The sequence below is a fragment of the Notechis scutatus genome, chromosome 1, assembly GCF_049901735.1.
Source record: "Notechis scutatus isolate UNSWTSFEM ecotype Mainland chromosome 1, rNotScu1.2, whole genome shotgun sequence".
NCBI classification, from domain to species: Eukaryota; Metazoa; Chordata; class Lepidosauria; order Squamata; family Elapidae; genus Notechis; species Notechis scutatus.
In genome coordinates, this window is record NC_142009.1 from 323,148,160 (window position 1) to 323,175,971 (window position 27,812).

Consider the following 27,812-nt stretch of genomic DNA (forward strand, 5'->3'; position numbering starts at 1 on the left):
AATTCCTGTTGAAAGTAGGCTTAAAAAGAGCAGAGTATTACTAAGTGGTGTTACTAAGTGTGTAGAAGTCAGCTATGATAATTTCTATACAGAGAAATCTATTCTGCATATAATATGTCAGGCACAAAGAATCAGGACCACTTGTAAGGTTGTGGCATGTTCAAGCCTATTTTGCAAGAATCTGGTCTACCAAAGTTCAACACTAAATTGGCACCAGGTAAGGGTCAATAGAATTCAGGAGAGATTAGACTTGGAGTGCTCATGGGAACGCAAAGACTCTAAGCTGATAATGCACTTAACTCCACCACCCCCCAGCTCTGCTTGCTCTTCTTCTACTTTTATTTTGATTCAAACCAAACTCTTTATCATGAGAGATCTTTTCCTCCCGACAGTCACAGTAGATGCTTGGAAAAGAAAAACTGTAGTCAGGGGGCGACCGTGGGACGGGAAAAGTCTACCGGCCCTGGTGCGGGCGACTTTTGAAAAAGGTCCGGAGTGGAAGCGGCAGCCCCCATCAGGGGGGCCGCCGGTGAGCTTTCCGGTAGACATTTCGTCAAAAAATGGCGGGCCAGTTGATGAGACTTTCCGGGCGACAGTGAGCCAGTTAATGGCGCTTGGAAAAGAAGGGGTGGAGCACTGCTGTAGTTGACAAACTAGAAAGGGCTGACAGTTTTTCCTCTCTGACCTTCTTTACTCATTTTGCTATTATGTTTTGGTTTAATATGTTTGATAAACATAACCTTATTACCTGGGAACCATCTTCAAAACACACTTTTTCTTAAAATTCATTATATGCCTTTAAGGAACAAAAACTTGCTGACGCTTAGCAAAACCGGATCTAATTCTGGAGAGGAGATTATCCTGCACAAATAGCTGCTTTGAATTCCACAATGGAAAAAGAAGGGAGAGATAAATTTCCACTTCTAGGCAAAAATGGAGATTTTCAAGGCATTTATATAATAACATAAAACTCAGGAGTGAGTAAATAAAATAACTCACTTCTTTTTGAGTTTTATGTTATTATATAAATGCCTTATTATATAAATGCCTTCCAAATTGTGAAGACCTAGTATTTTATTGGTAGGATCTCTTATTGCTTTCTCTCCACTTTGCCAAACATTGAAGTGGAACTCTTTTTCTTTTAGCCTAGATTCACTTCCTTCCATCTTTCTTCTTCCCTGGTCCCAAGAAGCTTCTGTGGTCCCTTACAGCAGACTCCCCTGATTCTTTCCACCAGATGTGGCCACCTAAGAAGTTGTGATCTCTTACCTGCGAGCAAATGGAAAGCTGGCAGAGGCACCTGTGGAGAAGTTGCGAGGACTATCAACTGGACTGCTACTGGCTGCAGAGGAGAGGGGGCGATTGGACAGGGGCAGGACAAAACAAAACAATGGACTTTTATTAAAGAATCAAAGGGTATAGAAGAAAGCAAGAGATCTTGAACACCACTCAAAAGCTAAAACTTGGCTAGAAATGGGTGCTTCAAGATCTATTCATCAAATGCCTCTATTCTAGGAATCTATGGAGATTCTCAGTCATCCATGGTTGTCCCAAAGATTTTTTTTTCAAGAGGCAACTGGACTTTCTGTTTTTTCTTTGAAGATTTTTCTCTTCTCATCAGCTCTTGAAATCACACTGACTGCTGGTCAGCTTCTCTGAGCAATTTAAGTGCTGATTACTACTTGAAAGTCCTACATGGCTCAAGACCTGATTATCTCTGAGACTGCCAACTCCAATGTGAATCTGCCAACCATGTAGATCTTGGAGAGAGGTCATGTGAAGGTCCCATCCCATGAGTTTTCTACCTACAGAGAGCTGGTCTCAGGATTTTCTCACTGTGGCCACTCCTATGGTGGAACAGCTTGCCCTTTATCTTCCCTGATAAAGAACATTTGTTATAGACACTCCCTAATGAGTCCACAAAAAACATGGCTCTAGGAAAAAGCCTAAGGGGGAATATTAGATGTTGGTATCTACCTATGCTAGTGCTATTATAATATTAAATATTCTTTAGCTATGTTAATCTTCTAGGGTCCTTTTTCCATATGTGCCACTATGAAACATTGGGAGGTGAGTAGCATAAAACTGCTGGTAAGTAAGTGAATAAATAAATATTTTAAAAAGTGGTCAGTCTCTGATTTTATTGGATACACACACACACTAATTTTCTCACTCAATAAAATATCCATCAGAGCAGAGGAATCAAGCATCTCATGGAAAAGAAAATTTATGTCAGCCCAACCCACTCATAGTGACTCCAGGTGGCTTACAGAAATAAAACCCCAATGCAAAACTCAATAAATATCCACTACCCACCATTCCTCACCCCTGGTGACCACAAGCAAATCAACCACTTGATGGGCTCCATATCATCCTGAGATCTCCAGGCCCCCTGGCAAAATAAGGACCTTTCGAAACAGAATCAAAAGGTGGTGGTGGGGTGTTTTCCAATCTTATTTCCACAAGGATGATGTTCCACAGTGAGAGAGCCACCACAGAGAAGGCCCTTCTTCTTGGTCACACAAGATGGACCTTCTTAAGAGAGGGGATCTATAACATACCCCCCTCCCCATTCTGGTGGTTGGAAAGATATAAAGATGGTCCTTCAAATAACCTGACCCCAGGCTATATGATGTTGGCCATCATGTTGAAAATAATACAAGAGACTCTCTTCCCACAACTTAGAATGCAGTACCAAGATATTCTTCACCAGAGACCTAAGTCCAGCCTAACACTTTTCATGTCTTGGTAGGGATATCCGTCCTCTGTTCCCCCAACAAAGAAGCTTTCATAATTAGGCATACTCTACCTGTTGGCACAGAAAGGGGTGACAAAGGACGTGACAGGGTAGGTGAAGGAGTTCCAACCACTAGGCTCTTCCTGTTGCTTCGACAGCTGCAAAAGCAGAACAAATGATATCATGCCAGGGACAAGGTTTCATAGCAGCAAGTATCACCCAGAACTCTGCGGTGGGAAAAATTCAGAATATTATGGGCGTTAATGATATATTATCAACTCCCAAGGCTAATGGAAAATGGAATGAATATTTAAAAGGATACTGGCTGGGGAATTTTGGGAGTTGAAGTCCACACATCTTAAAGTTGCTGAGGTTGAGAAGCAATGACCTAAAGACCATGGTCATAACGGTAAGCAAATTAATGAAACATTTCGATGCAACAGCCGGTTTTTCAGTCAATTCAATAAAAAGTTATGATCCTGGCACTAGGGTGGAGGAAGTCAGTCTCTGTTCCATTTGTTGAAAGAAAATTAAATGGGAAGCGTGAAGACACAGGCCATTCATTGCCTGGAACTAGTGGCAGACAGCACATCTGCCTCCAGGACTTCAATATCAACCAAAAGATTCCCCCCAGGAATGCAATGGAAAGTCACAGTCAGAAGCATCAGTCAATGAACTTGAGAAAGGAAGTGATTCACTGTTGCCCTAAGCACAATTCACAATGACCTGGGATCCCTTTTCATGGCTGCTTGGCAAGATCAGGGAATGAGGAAAGTGGGAGCGTCCAGCCAGGAGGAAACAGACGGCACAACAAGGCAGAGCCGATTTGCTGACCTGGATCAGGAACTGGACATTGGCTGGCCATCAGGAGAGGTGTAAATAAAGGCTGTCACAGCTGGACATGGAATATATGCCCCATCCAGCAGCAAATGTAATAGCCAGAAGACAAAAGGAAACAGAGGCATCATGGGAATATTTTTTTTTAAAGCAGAGATGAGGCAATCAAACCATGCACAAGTAAAAAAAGGGGGGAGATTTTTAATTGTGCAGTTGTAGCCACCATCTTGACTTTTTTTTTATCCTAAGATACCACTGAAGTCCACGCATCTTAAAGTTGCCAGGTTGGGGAAACACTGGTTTAGCTATTTTTATTTTAAATAATTGTAAAACCATTTTTCTCCAAAAAAAAAATCAGCTATGAAGTAAATATATTGATAAGAGAAAAAATACATGGAGAGGAACCATACTATTGTTATAATAAGGATTTTAATCACACAGGGGACAATCCCATTATTGCTAGCTAATTGGATGCTTCTTAAATAAAGTCTAGTTTGTTTCTGGCCCATTTTTTTTAGCAGAGAACCAATATTTACACGATATTGACCCAAGTACAGTATGTCATTTAGCCATGTTTAGGTCCTTCACATACACACACACACATACACACTACACACAATACTGCTCATCCTTACTCATCAGTCTCTGTGTTTATGAAATCAGCTTCCCATTTTTGATTCATGATTACAGTAAAAGTGTGACAGAGTGATGCCATGGGAAGATAAGATTTCCTCAGGAGCAGGTTAGACATAGCTATATGTAAGAGGAAACACTCCCTCAGCCTCGCTCAACCTCCTGTCCTATCAGACTACATTTTATGTATTTATTTATCAGAGTTTGAAACAGTCTATCACCCTCACAGAGGGACCCTGTATAGTGTTCAATAAAATATGAAAACATAAAAACAGTATATAAATTTTTTTAAAAAGGCAAGGATTATTATTAAAAATGTTAAAAATTCATTAAAAGGCGAAGTTCAGGGCGCTAACCAGTCTCACGACTGCATGTTCTTCTGTGCTTCCCAACAACCCCACAAAGCTATGTATGTTTTCACCCTCTTCCAGAAGGCCAGGAGAGTAGGAGAGCCTGCATCACCTCTGAGGGGAGAATGTTCCACCGAACAGAGGCAATAGCAGAGAAGACCTTCTTCCTTGGCCCCACCAGTCCAAGTTCTGGACTTATCATCCCTGCCTGACCAGGTGGGATGGATCGATGTAATGAGACGAAAACAGTATCAAAGGTAGACTGGCCCCATCCACGTACAATTTTAAAGATTATAATCAATAGCTTGAATTGAACCCAGAAACAAGCTGACACCCAATGCAGCTCACGCAGCAAAGTTATGAAATGCACAGTTCTTTGGGTGCCCAAGTTTGTGTTTGCAGCCACATTCTGTTACCAGAGACATGGAGGATAATGGGACTTATAATTGAAAATACAACACATGCTAGAAAATGATCTGGGTTTTAAAAGCTCTGAGTTTAATTCTCATCAGTAGAAGATAATATTTTTTTTTTTGTATTTGTATCTCAGGGTTGAGCTGTGCAGTTCTTGGAGCTCTCTGAGCTTGGTTGTCTTTAATTCTCATTATTTCCATGTTTAAAAGCCAGCCCGGCTGGTAAAAGCATCTTTCTGCCTGAATTGCGAGAGCTGTTGCTAATCAGACCAGATTATACTGGTCTACGCACACCAAGGCAGCTTCCGGCCTGCCTGCACTCCACATGGCATCTGTGATCCCTCCATCAATTTGTTAGAGGTGGGCTTTTTCTGCACAAACCCCTTTCATTAGCTCTGTTAAGGGTGACTTTAAATGCTGAGGACCATGAACAGCTGCATTCCACAGCTGCAAAGCAATTTTAGGGAGTAAAAGTCTATCATTTCTGTGTCACACCCTGACTTGGGCTCACTAAAAGTCAGTCTAGAGAAAAGCACACAGCAAACCTTAAAGGAATCTCTCCACAACTTGGGATTGAATCAAACAGCACTGCAAAATTGACAAAGGGCATTAGAAAATGCCCACGTTCAAACTCTGCCCCTGTGAAATGTAGATACAACTAAACCAATTACATAACAGGAACAGGCAGATCTTGCAGAGACGATTGCAGATATGAAGATGACGTTTTAGATGGGAAGAATGTTCTCAGATACAGAAGGTGAAACTGAGAGGGAAGATCAAGCGGAATTGAGGTTGCTTTATAAAGGACTGCTTAGCTGCCTCCCCTCCACAAAACTGAACTCTTCTGCCCAAAAGCACATTTCGACAACAGGAAGTGGTGACTTTCCCCTTGCACGTTGCAATCGCTTTAATCACAAAGACATCATTCCAAGCATGATGGTTATTAAAGATGCTACAGGCAAAAAAGGGATTTAATGAATTCCTCTTCCACAGGGATGGAAGGCAGAAGAAGGAAGGAGAGCTAGTCCATTGAAAAGGATATGAATAATGGGGGTGCAGAAATAAAAATTGCTGAAGCAATTAAGTAAATAAAGGTACCATCTTTGTGAAATCCCCTCGAAGAAATATAAAAGCGTTTGCACCTTTTTTGTTTAGCAAAAGACATGTGATGCCTAGTCAGTAATAAAATGGAATGGATAAAATCATCCCTGATTTTATTTCCATTTGCCATGTAGTCCCTGGCATCTGCCCATTGCAGTGGAACAAAATGGTCATGTAACCCACTCAATTTTACGACCTTTTTTGCAGTGGTCATTAAGTGAATCCAATGGTTATAAGACAAATGCAGCAGTTGCTAAATAAACCCACTGTATCAAACTAACTTCCAATTTTCAGCAAAACCATCATATCATTCAGTCATATGACCACGTGAAGCTGCAAACAGCCATAAATGTGGCCGTGTTGCTGAGTGCCCATAATGTGGTCACATCACCGACTGTTGAAACTTCAGAATTGGATTGTAACTCTTTTTTTTCGGGTATGCTGTAACTTCCGATGGTTGCTAAGCAACCAATCATATGTAAGTCAAGGACTACCTGCGTAATACTTTAAGACTGACAGACAAGCAATTCAGAATCGACAGCACGTCATTCGTTCATGGAATTTACTGCCATGAAAAGCAGTTACTCTATAGATAGCTTTGAAAGGGTAGATTAAACCACAGAACCTCCATATTATTTAAAAGCACTCTATCCCTGAGTTTTAGCAACTAGGATGGTACTGTAGAAGACCTGGTTCCTTTTTGTCCATTTTTTGAGACTGTTCTAAGAGATAGATAAGAACATTGAGAAGAACAGAACCTTTTAAAGCTCGAACCCATACAGGTCTTAAAATTCTTCCAAAAACTCCGACAAATGATATTCACATACATTTTGGTCCTGAAAGCTATGAAAGTACCAGATTCAGAAGAACTACTAAAATGAGTGCTCTAAGTAGATCTGGCTACAAGGCCCCTCTTGGAGGCACCCAGAGGGATCTGGCAGGTTGACCATGTTGGAAATAGTCGTATCTTGTGCACACAGAGCCCAACCTCAAAACTTAGATGTGTTTATTTATTTAATAGACTTATACAGCTGGTGCCCATTCCAGCTGTTCATAACAGCAATAAAACAAAACAAAAAAGAGTAAAAAAATAAATAAAAGCAAAACCTGGCACCTCACCTACCCTTCTCTAATGCTTCCAACAAAACTATCATCAGGCTGCAACCTCATTCTATCCCAATGCTTGGAGAGAGTCAGCTCTTTAGGTCCCTTCAGAAGGTTAAAAGGGGTGGGATGGGGGGGGGGCTGTTGAATCGTAGAGGAAGGGCACTCCAAGGGCAAGAACTGCTATGGAAGAGGCAGGCATCCTAGATTCTGCTAGATGGCAACGTTTAAGAGGAAGAAAACCAGGAATGCACCCATAATTTTCAACCTGGTGTGATAGGCAGAGAGGGAACGGCAGCTTCAAAGACGATCTTATCCCATGTCATGTCAGGATTTAAAGGGGATAACTCTGAATTGCAACTGGGAGCCAATGTAGTTCACAAACAGCAGTGTAATATGGATGAAGCAAGGGACACTGCATGTTATGCCATATTCTAGACTAGCTATTTCAAGAGCATCCGTATCTAGGGTTTATTGTGGTAGTCTAGGCAGGAAGGGATCAAGGCATGATTGATCATGAACAAGGCCTCTTGGTCCAGGAAAAAGTATAACTGGCATGCAAGACAGATGCAAAGCCCTCTCCCCAACCAGGGTTGTCTCCTGCTCCTTGAGCAGAAGCCGCAAGTCCAGGAGAGGCCTCAGACTATGCACCAGCCCTCAGATTGTGCACCACCGCTAGTCAGAGATAACACATCACTAGATCTTGAGAAAGGACTAAAAACGCAAGGGGTTGAGTCAGAGCTGCTTCCTTTCCATCCTGACCCTCACAACCTCTAGGCATTGGGTTAGTATCACAACAGCATCACCTGCTTGGTCAAGGTTGGAGACAACCTCGTTATCAGGAGCATACTGACGATACCACACCCTGTACTGTTAAATGGCCTTGCCCAGAAGTTTCATCTAGATGTTAAAGAGCAGCAGCAAGAGATGGGAGCCTGAGGCACCCAACACTGCAGAGACTTCTCCTCCTCTCCTCATAACTTAGCCTGCAATGACTGCCATGGAGGAAGGAGGAGAACCAATGCAAGACAATGCTCCCCAATCCTCAGAAGTAGCCCAAAAGGATACCCTGAGGGATATGGTACCAAAGATCCAGGAGGGGCGGAGCAGTCAAAGTTCAGTCAGGACTGGGAACAAGGCAGATTGCCGGATTTTGATCCTAAATCTCTTGGCTCCTTTCACCGCCTGATATCTGAATGAGATCAAGTGACCTCAAATGGCCCGGCCTGGGACCAACCATTCAAGGCGAGGCACGCCTGCATCACAGCCGCTGAATATGGGCTGCAGCTCATGTCCTAATCTGGATATCCCCGGCAGCAGCAGCAACAAAAGATGCGGGGCGGGGCAGGGGAGAGAGAAGTTCCTCTCCTGCCCAATCCTCCCGTGGAACAGAAAAGTGGCGCGGGCGCAGCCACGGCGGCCCTGGCAACTCTCAAACGAGCGGCGCGGATCCGAAAGATACCGGAGCCTTCCCAAAACCACCGAGGCTTCATTTGCTGCTCCCCCCACTCCCCGAAACCAAACTCCCCGCTCCGCAAACGCCCGTCCTTCGAAGTCTGGCTACTTCCCTCTCCGAGACAATCCCGCTCGATGCGTAATTGCGCACGGAAAGCAAAAGCTTTGCTGGGGAGGTTGTTGTGCTGCGGCCGGGGGGAATACCAAGGCTATTGTTACGCGCGCTTCTCTCCTTCCCTTTATCTCCCTACCTCTTGGAGCGCCGGAAGAGGGTGCCCGCCAAAGTTTCCCAGCAACTCAGATCGGACATCGCGCCCCGGCCAACTCACTCCCAGTCAATGGGAAATGACCGGCCAGCGGCCCACCGGTTTCTCTTCGCCGCCAGCGCCGTCTCCGAGGTCCGCCCGTCTTGCAGCCGGGAGGGACTCTGCAGCGCCCCCTTCCGATCTTTGCAAAGCTCTTTTTTCTTTCGTGTGGCCCCTCTCACCCAGCAGCGGGGAGAATGCGCGGTGACGCTTTCCAAAAACGGGCAATTTGAAAGAAGGGTTAACTTGGACTCGCATATCATGGAAAAGGCACGGGGCTCCTTGGGAGGAGGAGAGGTGGCCCCTGCACGGTTTCCTTTTGGTACTAGAGTCTCCTTCTCATTTATGAAAACTAGAAAGTTGTAGTTTCCATTGAGAATTTAATTATTATGCCATTAACCGAGGAGCTCTGGACGCTCCACACAAGGCTGGAATGTGAATGGCCTGAACTCCCGTAGCATGCTTTGCAGCTAAACTAAACTTTAAATTCAAGGGTCCCTGGGCACTGAAACACACAAAATGTCCTGTGATGAGCCTTGGGCCTCCAGCATTTGGGGTCACCTAAAGGCCAGCCAGCTGTAACAGCCCCTCTCCCACTGTTGCTCCCTGGCAGTTGGTATTCAAAGAATGCAGCTTGCCAAGAAGCAGCTATCAAAACTAATGGCCATACAGACCAACCTGCTGGATTAATTTGTCTAGTCATTTAAATTGATACCCTTTGGCAGTATGGCAGAGGGTTCTACAGTTTAATTCTATTTTGTGCGAAGAAATCGATCCTTTTAGGAGTCCCAAATCTATCATTCAATTGAGTGGATGACCTTCATATTACGAAATCTAGGCAAAAAATGTTTAATTAATCCCATATTCCAGACCATGTGTTATTTAATCTCTATCTTCTGTTATCTAAGATCCAAACTAGAACCATTGCAACCGTTATATATTTTTTTTTACCTTTAAGAGTTGATGTAGCCCTCTGCTCATTTTGAACTGGTTTGAACATGTCTGATCATCTCATCAGTACTGCAAGCTTTAGTAATCTGAATCATCACCACCTATTTAAGACAGTCCTGAAGAAATTTGACCCAACAATGAAAATCCTCAATATGGTAAAAGGTAGGTTCCACCTCAATATTCTTGCAGAAGTAGACATGATTAGATTAAGTGGTGGTAGTATCAGGTTCATCAATCAGGTGTTTATTTACAGCTGTCTGAAAACATTTTTAAATGCGCTTGGTTCCTAAATTCCATACCAACCTTAGCATCTGACAAAAAGGCTATTGACACAGAATAAGGGAGAATAACATGCGCTTTCTTGCATAAACCCATCAGATATGCTAATCCAAAATTATTTTTATTGCACTGAATAGATGGAGGCTTTTAAAAGCCCAAAAGCCTTCCTTTATTATTTGTCAGACAGACATACTTTGAACTAGGATATTCCAATTATTCATCATTTCTAACAGCCACAAATAGATATCTCCTTTCTTGATTATTGATCCAATTCCTTTTAAAGCTATTTAAGCCAACACCGTGATTGCATCATGTGCTTGTAATTGAAAATTGTGTGCAGTTATGTTGTGTCTGACCTCGTTCCGCTGTCAATCCAATTCAAGGCTAAAATTGACTAATAAAGACACTGAAGAACCAAATAATGGACAGTAAGCCTGGTTTTCCTCAACTTATGACTGGTCACTTAAGGACCATTCAATGTTGCAATGGACCCCCCCCCCAAAGCTACTTGCAACCCAGTTCCAGAGTTCTGACAGCTGCACACACCCCTGTAGTCACATGACCACATTTTGGGGACTTGGCAACTTACCTTTACGGCCAGTTGTAGCATTTTACAGTCAAGTAACTGCGATTCACGATACTTTTTTTGCCAATTTCTGTCTTTTTCGCTTGAAATATATTGATTTGCTTAATGACTATGACATTCACTTAACAACCACTGCATTCACTTAACAACTGGTGTTTGCTTAAGGGCAACTGCAAAAAAAGGGGGTAAAATTGGATCTGATTACATGAGTGTCTCAATTTGTGACTGTCATGGAAATTCCAGGCTCCATGAGAGTCTTCAGTCAAGGACTACCTGCAAGAAACTACATCAGCAAAAACAGAAGACAAACCCATAGCCATTCTGGTTTTGTTAAGATGGGAAAATTTAGACTTCCAGGGCTTTGAAGAGAGAAGAAAAGAAGTCAAGCTTTAAACTTCAGTGTGCCAATGGCATCTGCTAAAATTTAAGAGACTAATGTGCTCCAGAAACTTACACCATAGAATGGAGGAATGGAATTTCAGCTTGGATGGATCCAATCTGAATCCAGGCCAGCCTCTCTTCACAAACATCCTGCCTCCATCTCTGTGTGCAACAGCCACCAGACAGGCGAAGCTTTAACCCCCTCAGCTTGAGGGTCGGTCAGCAGCCAAGGGCAACACACACAGTGGCAGAGGGCCAAAAGAGATAGCAAACAGTCAGGCAGAAGTGAGTGAAGGCTGTCTCTCCAGAGCAGTGGCTGTCTGCCTGGTCTGGGGACGACAATGCACAGCACACACGGACCAATATCCTCCCTGCAGGAAATCATGTGTCACCCAGTGGACTTCCTCTTGCTCTCTCTCTTGTTCACAGCAATGAGGTTGCCTTTAAAACAGAGGCCTCCAACCATGGCAACTTTTAAGACTTGTGGAAAAAGACTTGTCAACTCCCAGAATTCCTCAGCCAGCAAAGTCCACAAGTCTTAAAGTTGCCAAGGTTGGAAACCCCTGCTTTAGAACAACAGCATTACACAGTCTGCAGCCCAAGCAGTTGCTATCCTCTTCATAGCTGCTGCATAATAGATCAGGTTGGTTTGAGAAAAACGATACACTACCAAACTGGAATTGAATCATCTCTTTACTTTTGTAAAATGTCAGTCTTCATTTCCTGGCCAAGGCTGATGAAACCTCCACAGCAGTCTCGGGAGGGTCTTCAGCAAGCGGCTTCCAGTTGGATTTCTTTCCTTAGTTACTAGTTGGTGGATTTGGTGGCTAAGAACAAGCTGGCTTTTTATTCACTTTTTTGTATGAAAACGTCAACACTCCACACTGACATAAGCCAAAGAAGAAATCAAAGATAGTGGGCTTCTATAATCTCTTAAACTACTAATATAAATCATTTGTTCCTGTCTTCCTTTTCGGATCTAACTCTATTTATATAATACTTACAGTTAATGTGATTTTTATATAGTTTTATATGTGGTTTTACTGTTTGTTGTACACCACACCACCCCTTCAGTGAGCCATCACACCACACCTTCAGTGAGATGGGCAAGTTATATATATTTGATTGTATGTATGTATAATAGCAAAGAGCTGATCTGAGCATGACTTGAACCTTAGATCAGCTGCTTTACATTTTGTGAGGATCACAAAGCTGGTGTTAAGCTCCAGGGAAATCAGAAGATCCAGGCAATTCAAATGGGTATGAAGACTTATTGCAAGTTTAAGCTCTCTAAAAGAATCTGAGCTACTAAATAGGTCCAAGCAAATTGGTGGTAGATGAGTCAAAGGAATTCAGGGTGGACTGGACTTAGATCTCTTGTGGGTGCGAAGGGACTCATGACTGATGACATGTTTGACCCATCCCTCGGGTTTAGCCTTGTCATCTCCCACACCTGGTTTAGTTTTCCTTCTTTTGCGGGGGATGGGAATGAAAGTTGACAAACTATACAAAGTGCTAAGCCATGGTTTTTTTTTAAATCGAATTACAATTGACTAGGTTCATTGAACATGAAAAGGGGCATGCAACCTTCCTGGGGCCAAGGACTATTCTTAATGCAGGTAGTCCTCAACTTAACAATCATTCATTTAATAATCATTTGAAATTACAATGGCACTAAAAAAAACATGATTTACTACTATTGCAGCAACCTTTTGGTCACATGATCAAAATTCAGGCAACCAGTATGTATTTACAACACCAACACATGTCCCTGAGTCATATGATCATCATTTGTGACCTACCCAGCTGGCTTCCAATAAGCAAACTCAATGGGGGAAATGAGATTCACTTAATGAATGTATGATTCAATTAACAACTGCGTTGACTCGCTTGAGTCATGGCAAAAAAAGGCCATAAAATTGCTCATGGCTCATTTAACCACTGCCTTGCCTAGCAACAGAAATTCTGGTCCCAATTACGGACGTAGGTTGAGGAGTATCTGTAGATCATTTGAATGCGAGAACGATAAATGTTGAATATTGAAGCCAAGTAGATAGATTAAAATTTTCCATACAGGGATGGAGCCAATCTTTCTAGTTTATTCCCCTCTAGAGGGGGCAAGAATTTTTTCATTGTTGATTTAAGTATGTCAAACAAACTTGCAGGGTTAGAGTACAATTTTGATATATTTTCCAGCCTGAAAATGGTTGGGAAACCACGCTGCTGTTTTTTTGGCAACTGTAGTCAACAGAGTACAAATAAGGAATTGGAAAAGAGGGTCTGAGGCATTTGTAAACCACAACAGCTGGGTTCACACAATGCATTAAGCCAGAAGCAAATAAACCAAATTATGACTTGGCAGGATGATATGTAAACCCACTTGGAATGTAATGCATTTGCTGTCATTTCCTTCTTGTGGTTTGAACTTGGATACAACATGATTTGGCTTTATTTGAGAAGTTTGGCACCACCATTATTTCAAGGAAGACAAACATAACCAAGTGGGAATGGTTTGCTCTGATTTCCTGATTAAAAACAGCAAGATAGTTGTCTCAGGCATTTTGTCCTTTGATGCTTTCTCTCAGAAGTATGTGTGCCGGCACTCAACCAAACTGCTTCTTACAAAAAGATCTGGCAATCACTCTTCTCTAAGCGCTGTATTTTAGGGTTATATAATGTCTAGATTCAATTTCAAAAAAGTATTTTGGAGCACAAGCACAATACCTGTCTGGGATTGTAAAGCTGATATTTCTTTTCCTGAGAACACATGGCAATTGCAGAGATGGACAAGCAATTCTAGGAAAGGAGGCAGCTGCTTTAAAGAGTTAAGAGACAGAGGCTACAGTTGCACTTCAGGTACTTCAAAGTATTTTTTCAGAATTATTTCAAAGCACTACAGGACAGTCAGTTTGCACTGCCACAACCAACTGCCGAAAGCTTGTATATTGATTTTTATAATATGTGTCTTTTAATATGGATTTTATGTTGTTTTATTCAATTGTTCTATTCCATGGATGGATGGATGGATGGATGGATGGATGGACGGACAGACAAATAACTGAGAGGTTGGAAAGAGATAAGGATTGCTATCTTGTTAATTCTTGCACTGACTTCACAGTTTGGTAATATGATTTACAGGAGTATCAACATGATTTTCTCTTAACAGCTATACTGAAAAAATTCTCTGTTTTTTTTACAAAGTGAACACTATTTTCCATCTCGGAGAAATAACAGGCAAAATAGGCTTATTCACAGTGTAACAGACACTCAGAGAAATTTTGTTGCTCATCGATTGTACTGTATATATTACTAGGATATGGCAACATACTGCAGATGATCTTAGGGCCTCCCATTCCATGGCATTTTACTAGCACTTTTAAAAATAACTTAGCTCCTTATCAAGCTGGCTAAAAGGTAGAGGGAATGGAAAGCTTTGGCGTTCTATCACTTTCCACCTCATATAAAAAAAAAGGAGGTGCCACTGGATTAGATCAAGGTGGATTCATCCCCTTTAAAAGTTTCCTGCAATGGACAGCCAAGGCTTTTATGATATGAGGAAATAGGGCATAAATAATGCACAGCTGCCTTATAGTTTGTCTCTACCTCCAAATATTCAACGTGCTTCTCAATAGAGAAGAAAACAAGGATGAATAAAAGAACAACTGGATTAGACTCAATAGAATTTTGCCTTCAAAAACACTGAAGTTTTTAAAGAAGAGATTGGATAACCATTTGTTTGAAATAGTATAGGGTTTCCTGCCTGACCAGGGGGTTGGACTAGAAGACCTCCAAGGTCCCTTCCAACTCTGTTGTTCTGCTATTCTGTTATATAGATCTATGTAGTTCCGCATTTAGTTCCCTAGTGGGTACTTCCAAGAAGGCAACAAGCAGGTTTTGAAAGTCTCTTGTCTTGAACTGATATTCGGAGGTAGATTGCTGATGAACACAGAGCTTATACTGAGTTCATAAGCCTAGAATGTGTTGATGGGCTTCACCCCACTGGAACACTGCATGGTGCCTTATAACAACTGAGATCCTTGGCCCATTGAAACACAATGTAACTGCCATCACTGTTCAAGATTTCAGCAAGCAACTTTTCCATACTGAAAAAATAGTGGGACCAAAACTTCAAAGCAGCTCAGTGGTTGATAATCCTGCTTTTACAAATTGTCTAATGTCCTCAACCCCTGGGCCACAGACCAGTACCATCCAGGTGCCCCAGAAACTGGGCCATGCAAAAGAATGAGTCCCCATCTGCACACACATGGAATGCAGGCAGTATGTGAAACCACGCACTTCCGGTCAGTGGAAAAACCTCTCTCCATGGAACTGGTCCCTGGCACCCAAAAAGTTGGGGGCTGCTGCTCTAACAGTTTGGTCTGGACTCTGGCAGTTGAGTTACCAGATTAGAAACCAGGAGACTGTAAGTTTTAGTCCCACCTTAGGCCCAAAACCAGCTGGGTGTCCTTGTGCTAACGTTACTCTCTCTAAGACTAAGAACAAGGCAATGGTAAATCACTTCCAAAATCTTGCCAAGAAAGCTGCAAAGTTGTGTACAGGTAGTCAACAGGGATCAATACTGACTGGAAAGCACCCCTAAAAAAGTATCTTACAAAACTAAAGTTACTTCTTCAATTGCTGGTGAACAACAGTGCAAATGAGATTTGTTGCATTCATGTTGAAATATATGAACAGCCCCTAGATTCCATACCTGCAATCTTTATGCTTATTGCCTCTCTTTGGAAAACAGGGCACTGGGAAAAAAATTGCTTGGATCCATGGGGAACGTCTTGCGTTAATAGAATGAAGCCAACTTCCCTCATCAGAATTAAGGTGGGTGGCTGTTCAGAGCAGTGTTTGTCAACTTGACAACTTTAAGATGCATGGACTTCAAAAGTCCCAGAATTGGCAATCTGACTGGGAATTCTGGGAATTGAAGGCCGCACGTATTAAAATTGCCAAGGTTGACAAATATTGATTCAGAGAGAAAACATTTTCAGCTCCACCAGCTTATCTATGGAACTCCTTTTCCTTTTGGCTCCAGATAGAGGACTTTCTAAATTTTCCCAGGCATTTTCTCTAACATCATAATCATTATCATCATCACTGCTATCCATCCATTCATCATCCACCTGTCCGTCCATCCACTTATTTATTTATTTATTTATTAAACCAAATATTCTCCTTCATCTTTTCTCTACAGTGCTTGGACCACCACAATAAGAAGTAGAAAAGCATGAAAGCGCAGTAAGCTTTCAAACACATTAGGCATGCTTTTAATCTTTTAATACATTACAGTATATGCTGGATTCTGGATGGCTACATTGTACTTGTATATTTTGGATCTTTACTGCTGTTTTTATATGCTTATGGACAATGTTTCATTATAATAAAGGTTAAGAAAATATCTAGCATTAACAGCTTCTGACCACACGAGCACATAGCTTTATAGCTTCCTTAGCAACAACAGAACTGTGGTCTGAAATTTCTTTCTTCAGAACATATTTTCAACTTCCTAGATTACCCAACAGTTCTGTGATTTTCTTGTGATCTTTCATCCAGTTATTAATCAGGCTAGACTGTGTTTAGTTTGGTTGAAATAGCAAAGATTAAATAGGTCCTGCTACCTTCTATGGCATTACATGATAAGGCACTCGCCAAAATTAAATTACGGTGAATTCACAAATCTTTTATAAACAAATCCATGAAGATGTCAGAAATGCAAGTCAGCTAATGCATCTAGTGAAATGTTTGATACAGGAAGGAGGGCGAATTGTGGTTCTCAGCAATTATACTGAAACACTGCCTACATAAGAAATGTTTTCACTCTTTATAGTGATGAGCAAGAGCTACAATACATTTAGGGGACACCATGGCTCAGGAGTTAAATACCCTGAGCTTGTCAGACCTGACAGTCCAGGTTCGAAACCCGAGATACACATAATGGAGTGAGCTCCCATTACTTGCCCCAACTTCTGCCCAGCTAGCAGTTTGAAAGCATGCAAATGCGAGTAGATCAGAGGTGGTATTCAGCAGGTTCTGACCAGTTCTGGAGAACCGGTAGTGGAAATTTTGAGTAGTTCAGAATACCACCTCTGACTAACCCTGCCTCCATCTACTCTCTGCCTCCCGAGTCCCAGCTGATCGGCTGGGTCTTCTTTTGTTGCCCTGCACAGGAGAATGGAGCTGGAAAGCAGGTTAGTGGGGTGGGGAGGGAATGGAGATTTTGCAGTAATCTTCCCCCAGGAGTGGGGTGGAAATGGGGATTTTACAGTATCCTTCCCCTGCCACACCCACCAAGCCACATCCACAGAACTGGTAGTAAAAAAATTTGAATCCCACCACTGGAGTAGATTAATAGGTACCACTTCAGTGGAACGGTAACAACGTTCAGTGCACCTTTGGTATATAGCTATGTTGGCCACATGACCACAGAAAATGTCTTTGGACAATGTTCGCTCCCTCGGTCAAGAACAGAGATGACTCCATTGCCTTAGAGTTGGACACAAGTGACAGGGAAACCTTTACCTTTTTTTCTTTGAATCTGCACCCTCCAGAAGTATGGCACCTCATTTCTATTAATGACTAGATATCATACTGCCTGAATATTACGGAAAATTAGTTGAATTCTAATTCCCATATAGGGTTGATGGGGTCAAGCATGATCAAGTAGAGGCAGGCAGATCTGAAAAGATTTATTGCTTTCTGCTTTATATGTATCACGGCTTGCCATCTGATTTCCCACCCCCCTTAATATTCATGCAAATACATTGTTTTTATTCCATTCCATTCTAGCAAGGGAGGGATCCATGGGTCAGCCTTCCTAAATCTGAACTTCTAGAGTACAGGACTTAAGCTTGGATGGAAACATGCTATTGTGAAAAACCACTAGATCAGGGGTCGCTAAATTTTGCAACAAGACTTGTGGCCTTCAACTCCCAGAATTCCTCAGTCAGTCCACAAGTCTTAAAAGTTGCCAAGTTTGGAGACTCCTATACTAGATCATACTGGCTGTGGAATTCTGGGCGTTGAAGTCCATGCAGCTTAAAGTTATTGAGGTTGAAAAATACTGCATTTGCCTGCTGTTGATTAACTCTCTGCTTTCTTTCTCAGTACCTGGAAGTATAGCCCACGGGACAATTTGTATCACAATTCACAAATCAACAATCCCATATTTTTCTATTTGCTCAATTTAAGTAGTGGAAATTTGGGGAATCTTTTTATCAGAGAGTTGGTCCCTCCCTGCAGAATGGCAGAGCTCCCTCTGCAATTACCTTTCTGCTATAGATGAGAAGGCATTTCCCCGGGGCCAACAACAACACTTACAGGTGAAACTCAGAAAATTAGAATATCATTCAAAAGTTCATTTATTTCAGTAATGCAACTTAAAAGGTGAAACTAATATATGAGATAGACTCATTACATGCAAAGCAAGATAGTTCAAGCCGTGATTTGTCATAATTGTGATGATTATGGCTTACAGCTCATGAAGACCCCAAATCCACAATCTCAGAAAATTAGAATATTACATGCAATTAATAAAACAAAGATTGTACATCGGACCTCTGAAAAGTATAAGCATGCATATGTACTCAGTACTTGGTTTGGGCCCCTTTTGCAGCAATTACTGCCTCAATGCGGCGTGGCAAGGAAGCTATCAGCCTGTGGCACTGCTGAGGTGTTATGGAAGACCAGGATGCTTCAATAGCGGCCTTCAGCTCTTCTGCATTGTTTGGTCTCATGTCTCTCATCTTTCTCTTGGCAATGCCCCATAGATTCTCTATGGGGTTCAGGTCAGGCGAGTTTGCTGGCCAATCAACACAGTAATCCCATGGTCATTGAACCAGGTTTTGCTTTTTTGCTTTTGGCAGTGTGGGCAGGTGCCAAGTCCTGCTGGAAAATGAAGTCAGCATCCCCATAAAGCTCGTCTGCAGAAGGAAACATGAAGTGCTCCAAAATCTCCTGGTAGACAGCTGCGTTGACCCTGGACAATGAAGCACAGTGGACCAACACCAGCAGATGACATGGCTCCCCAAATCAACACAGACTGTAGAAACTTCACACTGGACTTCAAGCATCTTGCAGTGTGTGCCTCTCCATTCTTTCTCCAGATCTGGGTCCTTGGTTTCCAAAATGAGATGCAAAAGTTGCTCTCATCAGAAAAGAGGACTTTGAACCACTGAGCAACAGACCAGGTCTGTTTTTCTTTAGCCCAAGTAAGACGCTTCTGACGTTTGTTGTTCATGAGCGGCTTGACCAGAGAAATACGACATTTGAAGCCCATGTCCAGGATCCGTCTGTGTGTGGTAGCTCTTGATGCACTGACTCCAGCCTCAGTCCACTCCTTGTGAAAGTCCCCAACACTTTTGAATGGCCTTATCCTGACAATCCTCTCCAGGCTGCGGTCATCCCTGCTGCTTGTGCACCTTTTTCTTCCACCCTTTCCCCTTCCACATAACTTTCTATTAATGTGCTTTGATACAGCACTTTGGGAACAACCAACTTCTTTTGCAATTACCTTTTGAGGCTTTCCCTCCTTATGGAGGGTGTCAATGATGGTTTTCTGCACAACTATCAGGTCAGCAGTCTTTCCCATGATTGTGATTCCTACTGAACCAGACTGAGAGACCATTTAAAATCTCAAGAACCCTTTGCAGGTGTTATGACTTAATTAGCTGATTAGAGTGGGACACTTTGAGCCTAGACTGTTGAACCTTTTCACAATATTCTAATTTTCTGAGATTGTGGATTTGGGGTTTTCATGAGCTGTAAGCCATAATCATCTCAATTATGACACATCACGGCTTGAACTATCTTGCTTTGCATGTAATGAGTCTATCTCATATATTAGTTTCACCTTTTAAGTTGCATTACTGAAATAAATGAACTTTTGAACGATATTCTAATTTTTCGAGTTTCACCTATAGATTGACACCATCATGCTAGTGTTGCCAATATTATGTTCATGGAGTGAGCCAATGTTCCATTCCAAAAATTAATGCCAGCACTTCTCCCCCACTTTTATTCTTCTCCTACACATTTTCTTTTTGCAGCAAAGACAATAAAAGGGGGAAAGTTCAATCAGATACTGTTGGACAAGGCAGTTCTTCAGGGCAATTTGAAAAAATGGTGCGGGAGGGGCATGATGGTGGCAAGTTGCCATCCTCCCTTGGTTATCAGAGAGAGGCAGACAGGATATAGGATGAAGTGGAAATTCTAATGGGAAGCTGCCTGCTGTAAATCTTCAGAGGAAACACTGTGGTGCAAAAATATCTTTGCTTTTTCTCCTCCAAAAGAGTTGATAGGAGTCGGCTCTATTTTCCAAAACTCTTATGCAAGTTCTGAGATTGTAGGGCTATAGAGGCATGTTAGATGTACATGGAAGAACCTAGAATTTCTTGCAGGTGTTCAGTGGCCAGAAGCACAGTTCTGGATGTTCAGTTTACTGAAAATACCTTTCCTTAGAGATCTCCTTTTCACTTGAAAGGGCTCCATAGAGATAACAAGGGCCCTGGAGTTTCTGACCATAGCTGACCATACCTCCTCAGATCTGCTCAGGAGCACACCTAGGTTCCTAGAACCTAGGTATCAGATGGACTCCCTTATTTTGATCTACACTTTATAGGGTCATTAAATAATATGAGGCAGGCAGGTTCACACAGGGACAACTGTTGGGAAAAGATCAAGGTCTAAGCAGTCTCTTCTAAAATCCTGCAAAAAGTGTGTGTGCAGGAATCTGTCTAAAAGAATCCACATCAGACAAAACTGCAAAATAACCCCCTAGCTCACGGGTGTCAAACTTGTGGCATTACATTGCTGTCATGTGACATACTGGAACATTTTCTCCCTTCGTGGAGCTGGGTGGGCATGGCCTACGCGTGAAGCACCCGGCCTTTGGGCCGCCAGTTTGAGACTCCTGCCCTAGCTCATGAGTCCACATCGCATCTACCACTCGGGATGTTTGGGACAAGGAAATCATTCAAGCAAATCTTTCTGGAGTTCAGTCCATGTTCAGAATTCAAATTCATCTGCAATAAGGGAACCTAATGTTTTATGCTATTTATGTTCTGTAGTAATTGATACAGTAAAGGTAAAGGAATCCCTGTGGATTTTACTCCACTAGTTTTTGATGACTATAGGGGACGGCACTCATCTCCGTTTCAAGGCCACTGAATCAATGCTCTCCGAAGATATTTCTGCTGTCATGTGGCCAGGATGACATCATGGAACACTGTTATCTTCCCTCTGAAATGAAACCTATTTATCTACTTGTGTTGCACGCTTTCAAACTGCTAGGTTAGCAGGAGCTGCGGGGAGGATGGGAGCTCGCCCCATTGCATGGCGCTCGGGTCTCGAACCTGGCCTGTCAACTTTTCAAGCTGACAAGCCCAGTGTCTTAAACTCTGAGCAATCGATGCAGTACATCGGAGGTCTCCAACCCCTTATCCACAGCGTGGTGCCGGGCTGCAGCCTGTAAAGAGCCTCGGTGGCGCAGTGGTTAGAGTGCTGTACTACAGGCCACTTCTGCTAACTATTGGCTGCCTGCAATTTGGCAGTTCAAATCCTACCAGGCTCAAGATTGACTCAGCCTTCCATCCTTCCAAAGTGGGTAAAATGAGGACCCAAATTGTTGGGGGCAATATACTGACTCTGTAAAACCGCTTAGAGACGGCTGGGAAGCACTATAAAGCGGTATGTAAGTCTAAGTGCTATTGCTGCTATTGCTATTAGAACTCGGCTGTGGAAGTGGTAGGTGCACATGCATTGGTGAAAGCATGCACATGAAACCAACCTCTCCCCCCCCAGACACTGCTGCCACCCACCACCTCCACTAGTTTGCTAACCCAGAAAAGTTGGGGACCCCTGCGGGTACAGTATTATTAATCAGTAATTGTTTTTCTCTGTGCCTTTAAGTCAGTCCTCACTTTTATGGATTACATGAACAAGTCCTTGCAGGTTTTTTTGGCAACATTTTTCGAAACAAGTCTTGTAGGGCTAACAGTGAATGGCTGCTAATTTAGGCTTTGTGCCTAAATTAGGACTAGAACTCATGGTCTCCTAGTTTCTAGCCCACTACATTAACCACTGCACTCATCTGGCTCTCTAATAAATACATTTGTAACAAAGAAACAATTTCCTTGAAAAGAAGATTTTCATGAAGTACCTCCATGATCTATAAATAAAATATAAAACAAGTATATTCTACAAAACAAAATATAAGAATATATTGCCAAAGAATTAAATGGAAATTATTCATTGTCCCATTCCTCATATCAAAATTCTGTGCTCATGTAATTCTATATCTGGAACAGCTAAATTCCACAATCAATATAAAATACATTTTAATGAACAACCTGTGTAAGCAAACAGTGAGGGAGGCAAGCAGAAATTGCCTTTGCAAATTAATAGATAATTACGCTAGCTTTCATATTTAAAAAACAAACAATAAATCATTATCTCTTATCAATTATAAGTTAGCAGGGAAATGACAGGTAGTCTTTTGTCCAATTATTTGGTGAGAAACCATCTGCTCCCAGCTTTCAGTGTTGTCTGGTCAATGAGTAAGTCAGAGCAATGATTGATACACCTATTATTTAGAGCTTCCAAATGTATTTAAGCCCTTTCCCCTCACTTTTCCTCCAGATTGTTATTGAGTAATCCCAAAATCCAAAATAAAAGGATTTTAGTGAACCTATCAATAGCACTGTGCCGTTTCTACAAAAATAACAAGATAAAGACTTCCTCTTCCTGTTATAACTAACTAAAATGTCACAGGAAAAAAAACAGATTTCCGTCCCCATTGGCAAACATTTCATGGTTCCCCAATGCAATGCCTCCATCATTATTCATAATATTACAGAGATAATTGATCACATTAACTTGACCAAATAACCCACAACTGTTATGACCAATATGTGTGGAGAGTAAACAAAAGTAAATTCACTCTATTACAGATAACAGAAAATCAGAGTTGGAAAGGACCTGGTAGATCATCTAGTCCAACCCCCTGCCCAAGCAGGAGACCCTACACCATTTCTGACAAATGGCAGTCCAATCTCTTCTTCAAAGTCTCAAGTGATGATGCTCCCACAACTTCTGAGGGCAAGCTGTTCCATTAGTTGATTGTTCTCACTGTCAGAAAGTTTCTCCTTATTTCCAGGTTAAATCTCTCCGTCAGTTTCCATCCATTATTCCTTGTCTGGCCTACAGGCGCTTTAGAAAATAGCTTGACCCCTTCCTCCCTGTGGCAGCCCCTCAAATATTAGAACACTGCTATCGTGTCTCTCCTGGTCCTTCTCTTCACTAGACTAGCCATGCCCAGTTCCTGTAACCGTTATTCATATGTTTTAGTCTCCAGTCCCCTAATCATCCTGGTTGCTCTTCTCTGTACTTTTTCTACAGTCTCACCACATTTTTTATAATGTGGTGACCAAAGCTGGATGCAGTAGGTGTGGTCTTACTAAGGCTTTATAGGGTCGTATTAGTATCTCACTTCATCTTGATTGTATCCCTCTGTTAATGCAATTTAGGATTGCATTTGCTTTTTTGACTGCTGTTGCACACTGCTGGCTTATATTTAGCTGGTTGTCCACTAAGATTCCAAGATCCCTCTCACAGTTACTGCTATTGAGCCTGGTTTCACCCAGTCTATATGTGTACTTTTGATTTTTCTCATCTAAGTATAGGAGTTTACTTTTCTCTACATTGAATTTCATTTTGTTAAATATGGCCCAGTGTTCTAGTCTGTCAAGATCCATCTGGATCTTGAGCCTATCTTCTTGGGTGTTAGCTATTCCTGCCAGCTTAGTATCATCTGCAAATTTGGTAAGTTCCCCTATTAATCCAGGCCTTACAACCTAGACCATTAAGAGGAAGGAGATGCAGATTTCTGTATATAGAAAGAACAATAAAATGTAGCTAGCATTTTTAAAATTCAGTAGATAAAAAGCATTTGGGGAGGTTGTTTGCCTCTCTGGAAATCTAATGTGGATTTGTGTATTTTATCTGTATACATATGCCTATGATTAATCTATATATTTCTAAATACATGCAAATATATTTCAAAATATTCTGCTGCCTTCTTCCCAAAGGAAACCAACTCTGTACTCAGAAAAAGCGAAATAGCTTAAACACTCTTGTAAGAGAACAGTGGTCAGGCTGCCCATAACAGATTCAGAGTAGCCCCTGCTACTTTTTGTAGAAAACTTCCAATTGCAGAAAATATATGTAGCTATGGATTAAACTTTTGGGTTCTTCATATGCTCTGAGCCTGATTGTTTTCCTGAAGACATTTCAGTGATGAGCTAAGTAACGTTTGCAGAGAACACACAAAAAAACAAACGCAATAGAGACCTTCATTTTGCAAGAGTTTGCTTTCTTTCTAGTTCAGGCTGTCAAAGAGAAATCTCATTTCCTGCTACCCATCATACAAAGCATAACCCTGTTGCTTAATTAAAATGAGATGGGGAAAAATGTATTTCTTAGGCAGGAAATAAGGAACAAACCCAATCCAGAATGCATTTTTAAGTTCATAAAGATAAAAACAGCTGAACGGGCAGAATCAGATCATGCCTTAATTAACACAACAACCCTAGTCCAACAGCTCAGTAAACAATGTTTCCCTTTCCCCTCCCACTGCTGTTGCCCCATCACCTTTCCCTGCTGTTTCTGCTGCTTGCCAACAGCCCCCACTCCTCAAACGTCAGAGATAATGCTATGCAGCAATGTTATTCATTAATCTTTTCAGCAATGCAACCAGAGGAGAACTTGGCCATGAACGTGAGAGCAGCAACAGAATGTGCCTCTCAGGCGAGCCCAATGTACATGCAGGTGGCTCTGGGGGAAACGGGTTCCACCATTTACCTCTCCCAATGAAGGTTTCTTCCGAGACTCCAAAGGGTCAGAGGCCACTTCCCACCTCCACAAGCACCACCTCTCTTACCTCCAGGGATGCAGAGTCAAAGGGCTACAAGGACTGCAGGGGCTGAGAAGGGTCGGGCTCTGGCTACCGGGTGACAAGCTGCAAAGGAAGAGAGGCAACCAAAGGAAGGGTGGGTGAATAATGTGAAGAGGTCTCCTAGCAGTGACCCTCCTCTGACAGGGGCAGGGCCCTTTTGGTGTCTCCCCCACCCCCAATTCCTTCTCAAGCTCTAAGCAACAAGGCCAGCCCCGAGCAGGTTGAGCAGTGGACAAGGTGGTGTCATCTCCCATTTCTATAATCCACTTATAGCATCTGCTTCATCCTTCCTTCAAGTTCTAATGATCTTCCTACCACTCTTGAAGACAATATTTCGCATTAAGGAGCACAAGGAAGGGGACCTGGCAGATCAGCTTTCCTTTTTCCTGGACTAGCTGACATTATTCAGAAGCTATACTAGTCTGGGTAAGACTAGCCAGAAAAGGATCTGTAGCTGACCATATTCATCTCCAGTTCTTGGAGATTACCTGGATAAGTTTCCCTGTAGTTTTCTTGGCACGTTTTTTTTCAGAAGTTTGCTATTGTCTCTTTCCTAGGGTTGAGAGAAAATGACTGGCCCAGGGTGTCATTCAGCTGGGTTTGTGCCTAAGGTGGGATTAGAACTAATGGTCTCCCAAAGGTGCTTTTTTTTTTTTAAGCTTGGCAAAGGGTAACCCAATTTCCCTACTAGTTGGGAATGCACTAGCATCTTTCAAGGCAGATCCTTAAGAAAGAATATAATGCTGAACACAGACAGACAATTTGGTGTAGTGGTTAAGGCATCGGGCCAGAAACTGGGAGACTATGGCTGTCTATGGAGATTCTCAGTCATCCAGGTCATGTCCCAAAGGTGCTTTTTTCAAAAGGCAACTGGACTTTCTGATTTTTCTTTGAAGACGTTTCGCTTCTCATACAAGATACTCAGAGCTGAAGAATCTTCTTGGATGAGAAGAAAAACCAGAAAGTCAAGTTGCTTCTTGAAAAAAGCACCTTTGGGACCACCATGACCTGGATGACTAAGAATCATGACTAGACAGTCATGGTGACCCAGTTTCTGGCCCAATGCTTTAACCACTACACCAAACTGGCTCTTTAAATTCAGCCATCTATTCTTTCTTAAGGATCTGCCTTGAAAGATGCTAGGGCATTCCCAACTAGTAGGGAAATTGGGTTACCCTTTGCCAAGCTTTACAATTTGAACCCTGTTCTCAATTTTATTTATTCAGCCTGAAATGATGCTGTGTTGAATTCCTTCACCCCTCTTATTAAATCCCATCACAAAAAGATTTGAGGCTAAACATACCCAGCTCTCTTAATTCTTTGAAAGTTGAATCCATAGGGTGGGTTTAGCCTCAAGAAGGGGAGACATGAAATATATGAATATATGGCTGTCAAGGGAAGGTGTCCACAGCTCCTGAAGGCAGGATAAGAATCTTTGCCAGAAGCTTTACACTAGATCCAAACAGTGGATCCCCACTTGAAATAAGGAGGAATGACAGTTATTGGGCGGTGAATCATCCTGCCTTCTGGAGTTGTGGGGGCTCTGTTACTGGAGGTTTTCGAGTGATTTCTCAGGGATGATGTCAGAATTTCTGCCCTGGGCAGGTTTAGACTAAAATCTAGATGATCTCAGAGGTCCCTTTCAGCTGGGCGATCCTAAGACCAGAGCTGTGTGATTCTGAAACTATGGAAATCCAAAGATTACCACAACAGCAAGAAGCCACTGGCTCTTTGTGATCAAGTAAAATTTGTGAGGAAAGGATCACAACAGAAGGTGTCGCAGCCCAGGTATTGATGAGGCTGCTAAAAAAAAAAAAATCCTGATTCCTGATACATAGCTACTCTTGCTGTTTAAATTAGGAATGCCTACCAAGCCCTAACCTTGCAAGATTTTAACATTTCCTCTTTCAGCTCCTCAACTGGGCAGGTGGACACTTCAAAAGGTAGACCAGCAAGCGGAAGTCCAACAGGTAGAGTCTTTCCTACCTCCCCCAGGATGGAGATAGGAGGGAGAGGAATCTGGCAGGTCTGCACCTGCTTCATTTCTAACTCTCAAGCAGCTGCTGTTAAAACTATGTGTTATTGGGGTGAGGGTGGGGGGGAGGAGAGGAGGCAAAGAATGGGTGAATAGGGATGCTGGGGAGAAGTGAGGCTGAGGGCACCTCAGTTTTCCGAGGGGATGGAAACGATGGAGAAGGAAGGTGAACCTCTTCTTCGCTTCTTTTTAGGAACAACCCGCCCCCTGCCTTCCAACCTGGTTCCCTGGCAACCGAAACATGCGTCATTGGAGACCCCTGGACCGAAGGAGGGAGCGCGCGGGGAAGAAAGGAATCCCTAGAGGAAGGGGGGAAGCGCCCACCCTCATTCGCCCTCCACCCACCCACGCGCAGCTTTGTCTCCCTTCGCCTGTCCCGGGTGCTTCGATCCCTCCGGTTCCCCCCCCCCAAAATACCCAACCCCGCTGCCTTCGTCTCAGATTCCCCTCTCCACTCCCTCCCCGCCACCGCTCTCCCCCCCACACTCCACAGCCCCTCCTCACTTACTCCACCAAGGTCAGCGAGGGAATCTTCAGCTTGGCCCGGCGCGCCTGCATGGTTGTTGCCGCCGCCGCCCCGACGGTGTATGTGCGCCCCTCTCGCCTCTCTGCCCGCCAACCCGGTTGGGCAGCGAGTGAGAGGGAACCAGCCGCAGGAAAGGAGGCGAGGCTGCTCGCCGGCTTCCCC

At 42.7% G+C, this 27,812-nt stretch overlaps 1 protein-coding gene and 1 long non-coding RNA gene across 8 annotated transcripts in view; one reads left to right on the plus strand and one right to left on the minus strand.

Annotated features, from left to right (window-relative positions):
• Positions 1-27,812, minus strand: part of MAST3 (microtubule associated serine/threonine kinase 3) — an 80,266-nt gene that overhangs the window by 38,684 nt on the left and 13,770 nt on the right. For 2 of the 6 annotated variants that reach the window (XM_026670932.2, XM_026670931.2), the window contains exons 1-4: positions 27,633-27,760; positions 25,075-25,152; positions 2,810-2,895; positions 1,270-1,342 (exon numbers count right to left, since the gene is read on the minus strand). In XM_026670932.2, coding sequence (XP_026526717.2) covers positions 1,270-1,342; positions 2,810-2,895; positions 25,075-25,152; positions 27,633-27,682 — 287 coding nt within the window. In that variant the 5' untranslated portion in view covers positions 27,683-27,760. Of the gene's footprint in view, positions 1-1,269; positions 1,343-2,809; positions 2,896-8,881; positions 9,034-25,074; positions 25,153-27,632; positions 27,773-27,812 lie in introns of those variants that run through there. The other 4 variants (XM_087952533.1, XM_087952534.1, XM_026670933.2 and 1 more) reach the window with 4 other exon arrangements.
• Positions 9,887-27,649, plus strand: LOC148133508 (uncharacterized). 2 transcript variants are annotated; one of them, XR_015746924.1, is made up of 3 exons: positions 9,887-10,048; positions 27,001-27,059; positions 27,318-27,649. It is a non-coding gene; the product is annotated as an uncharacterized LOC148133508 (long non-coding RNA). The 2 variants fall into 2 exon arrangements; XR_015746925.1 differs by lacking the exon at positions 9,887-10,048 and adding an exon at positions 15,913-15,965.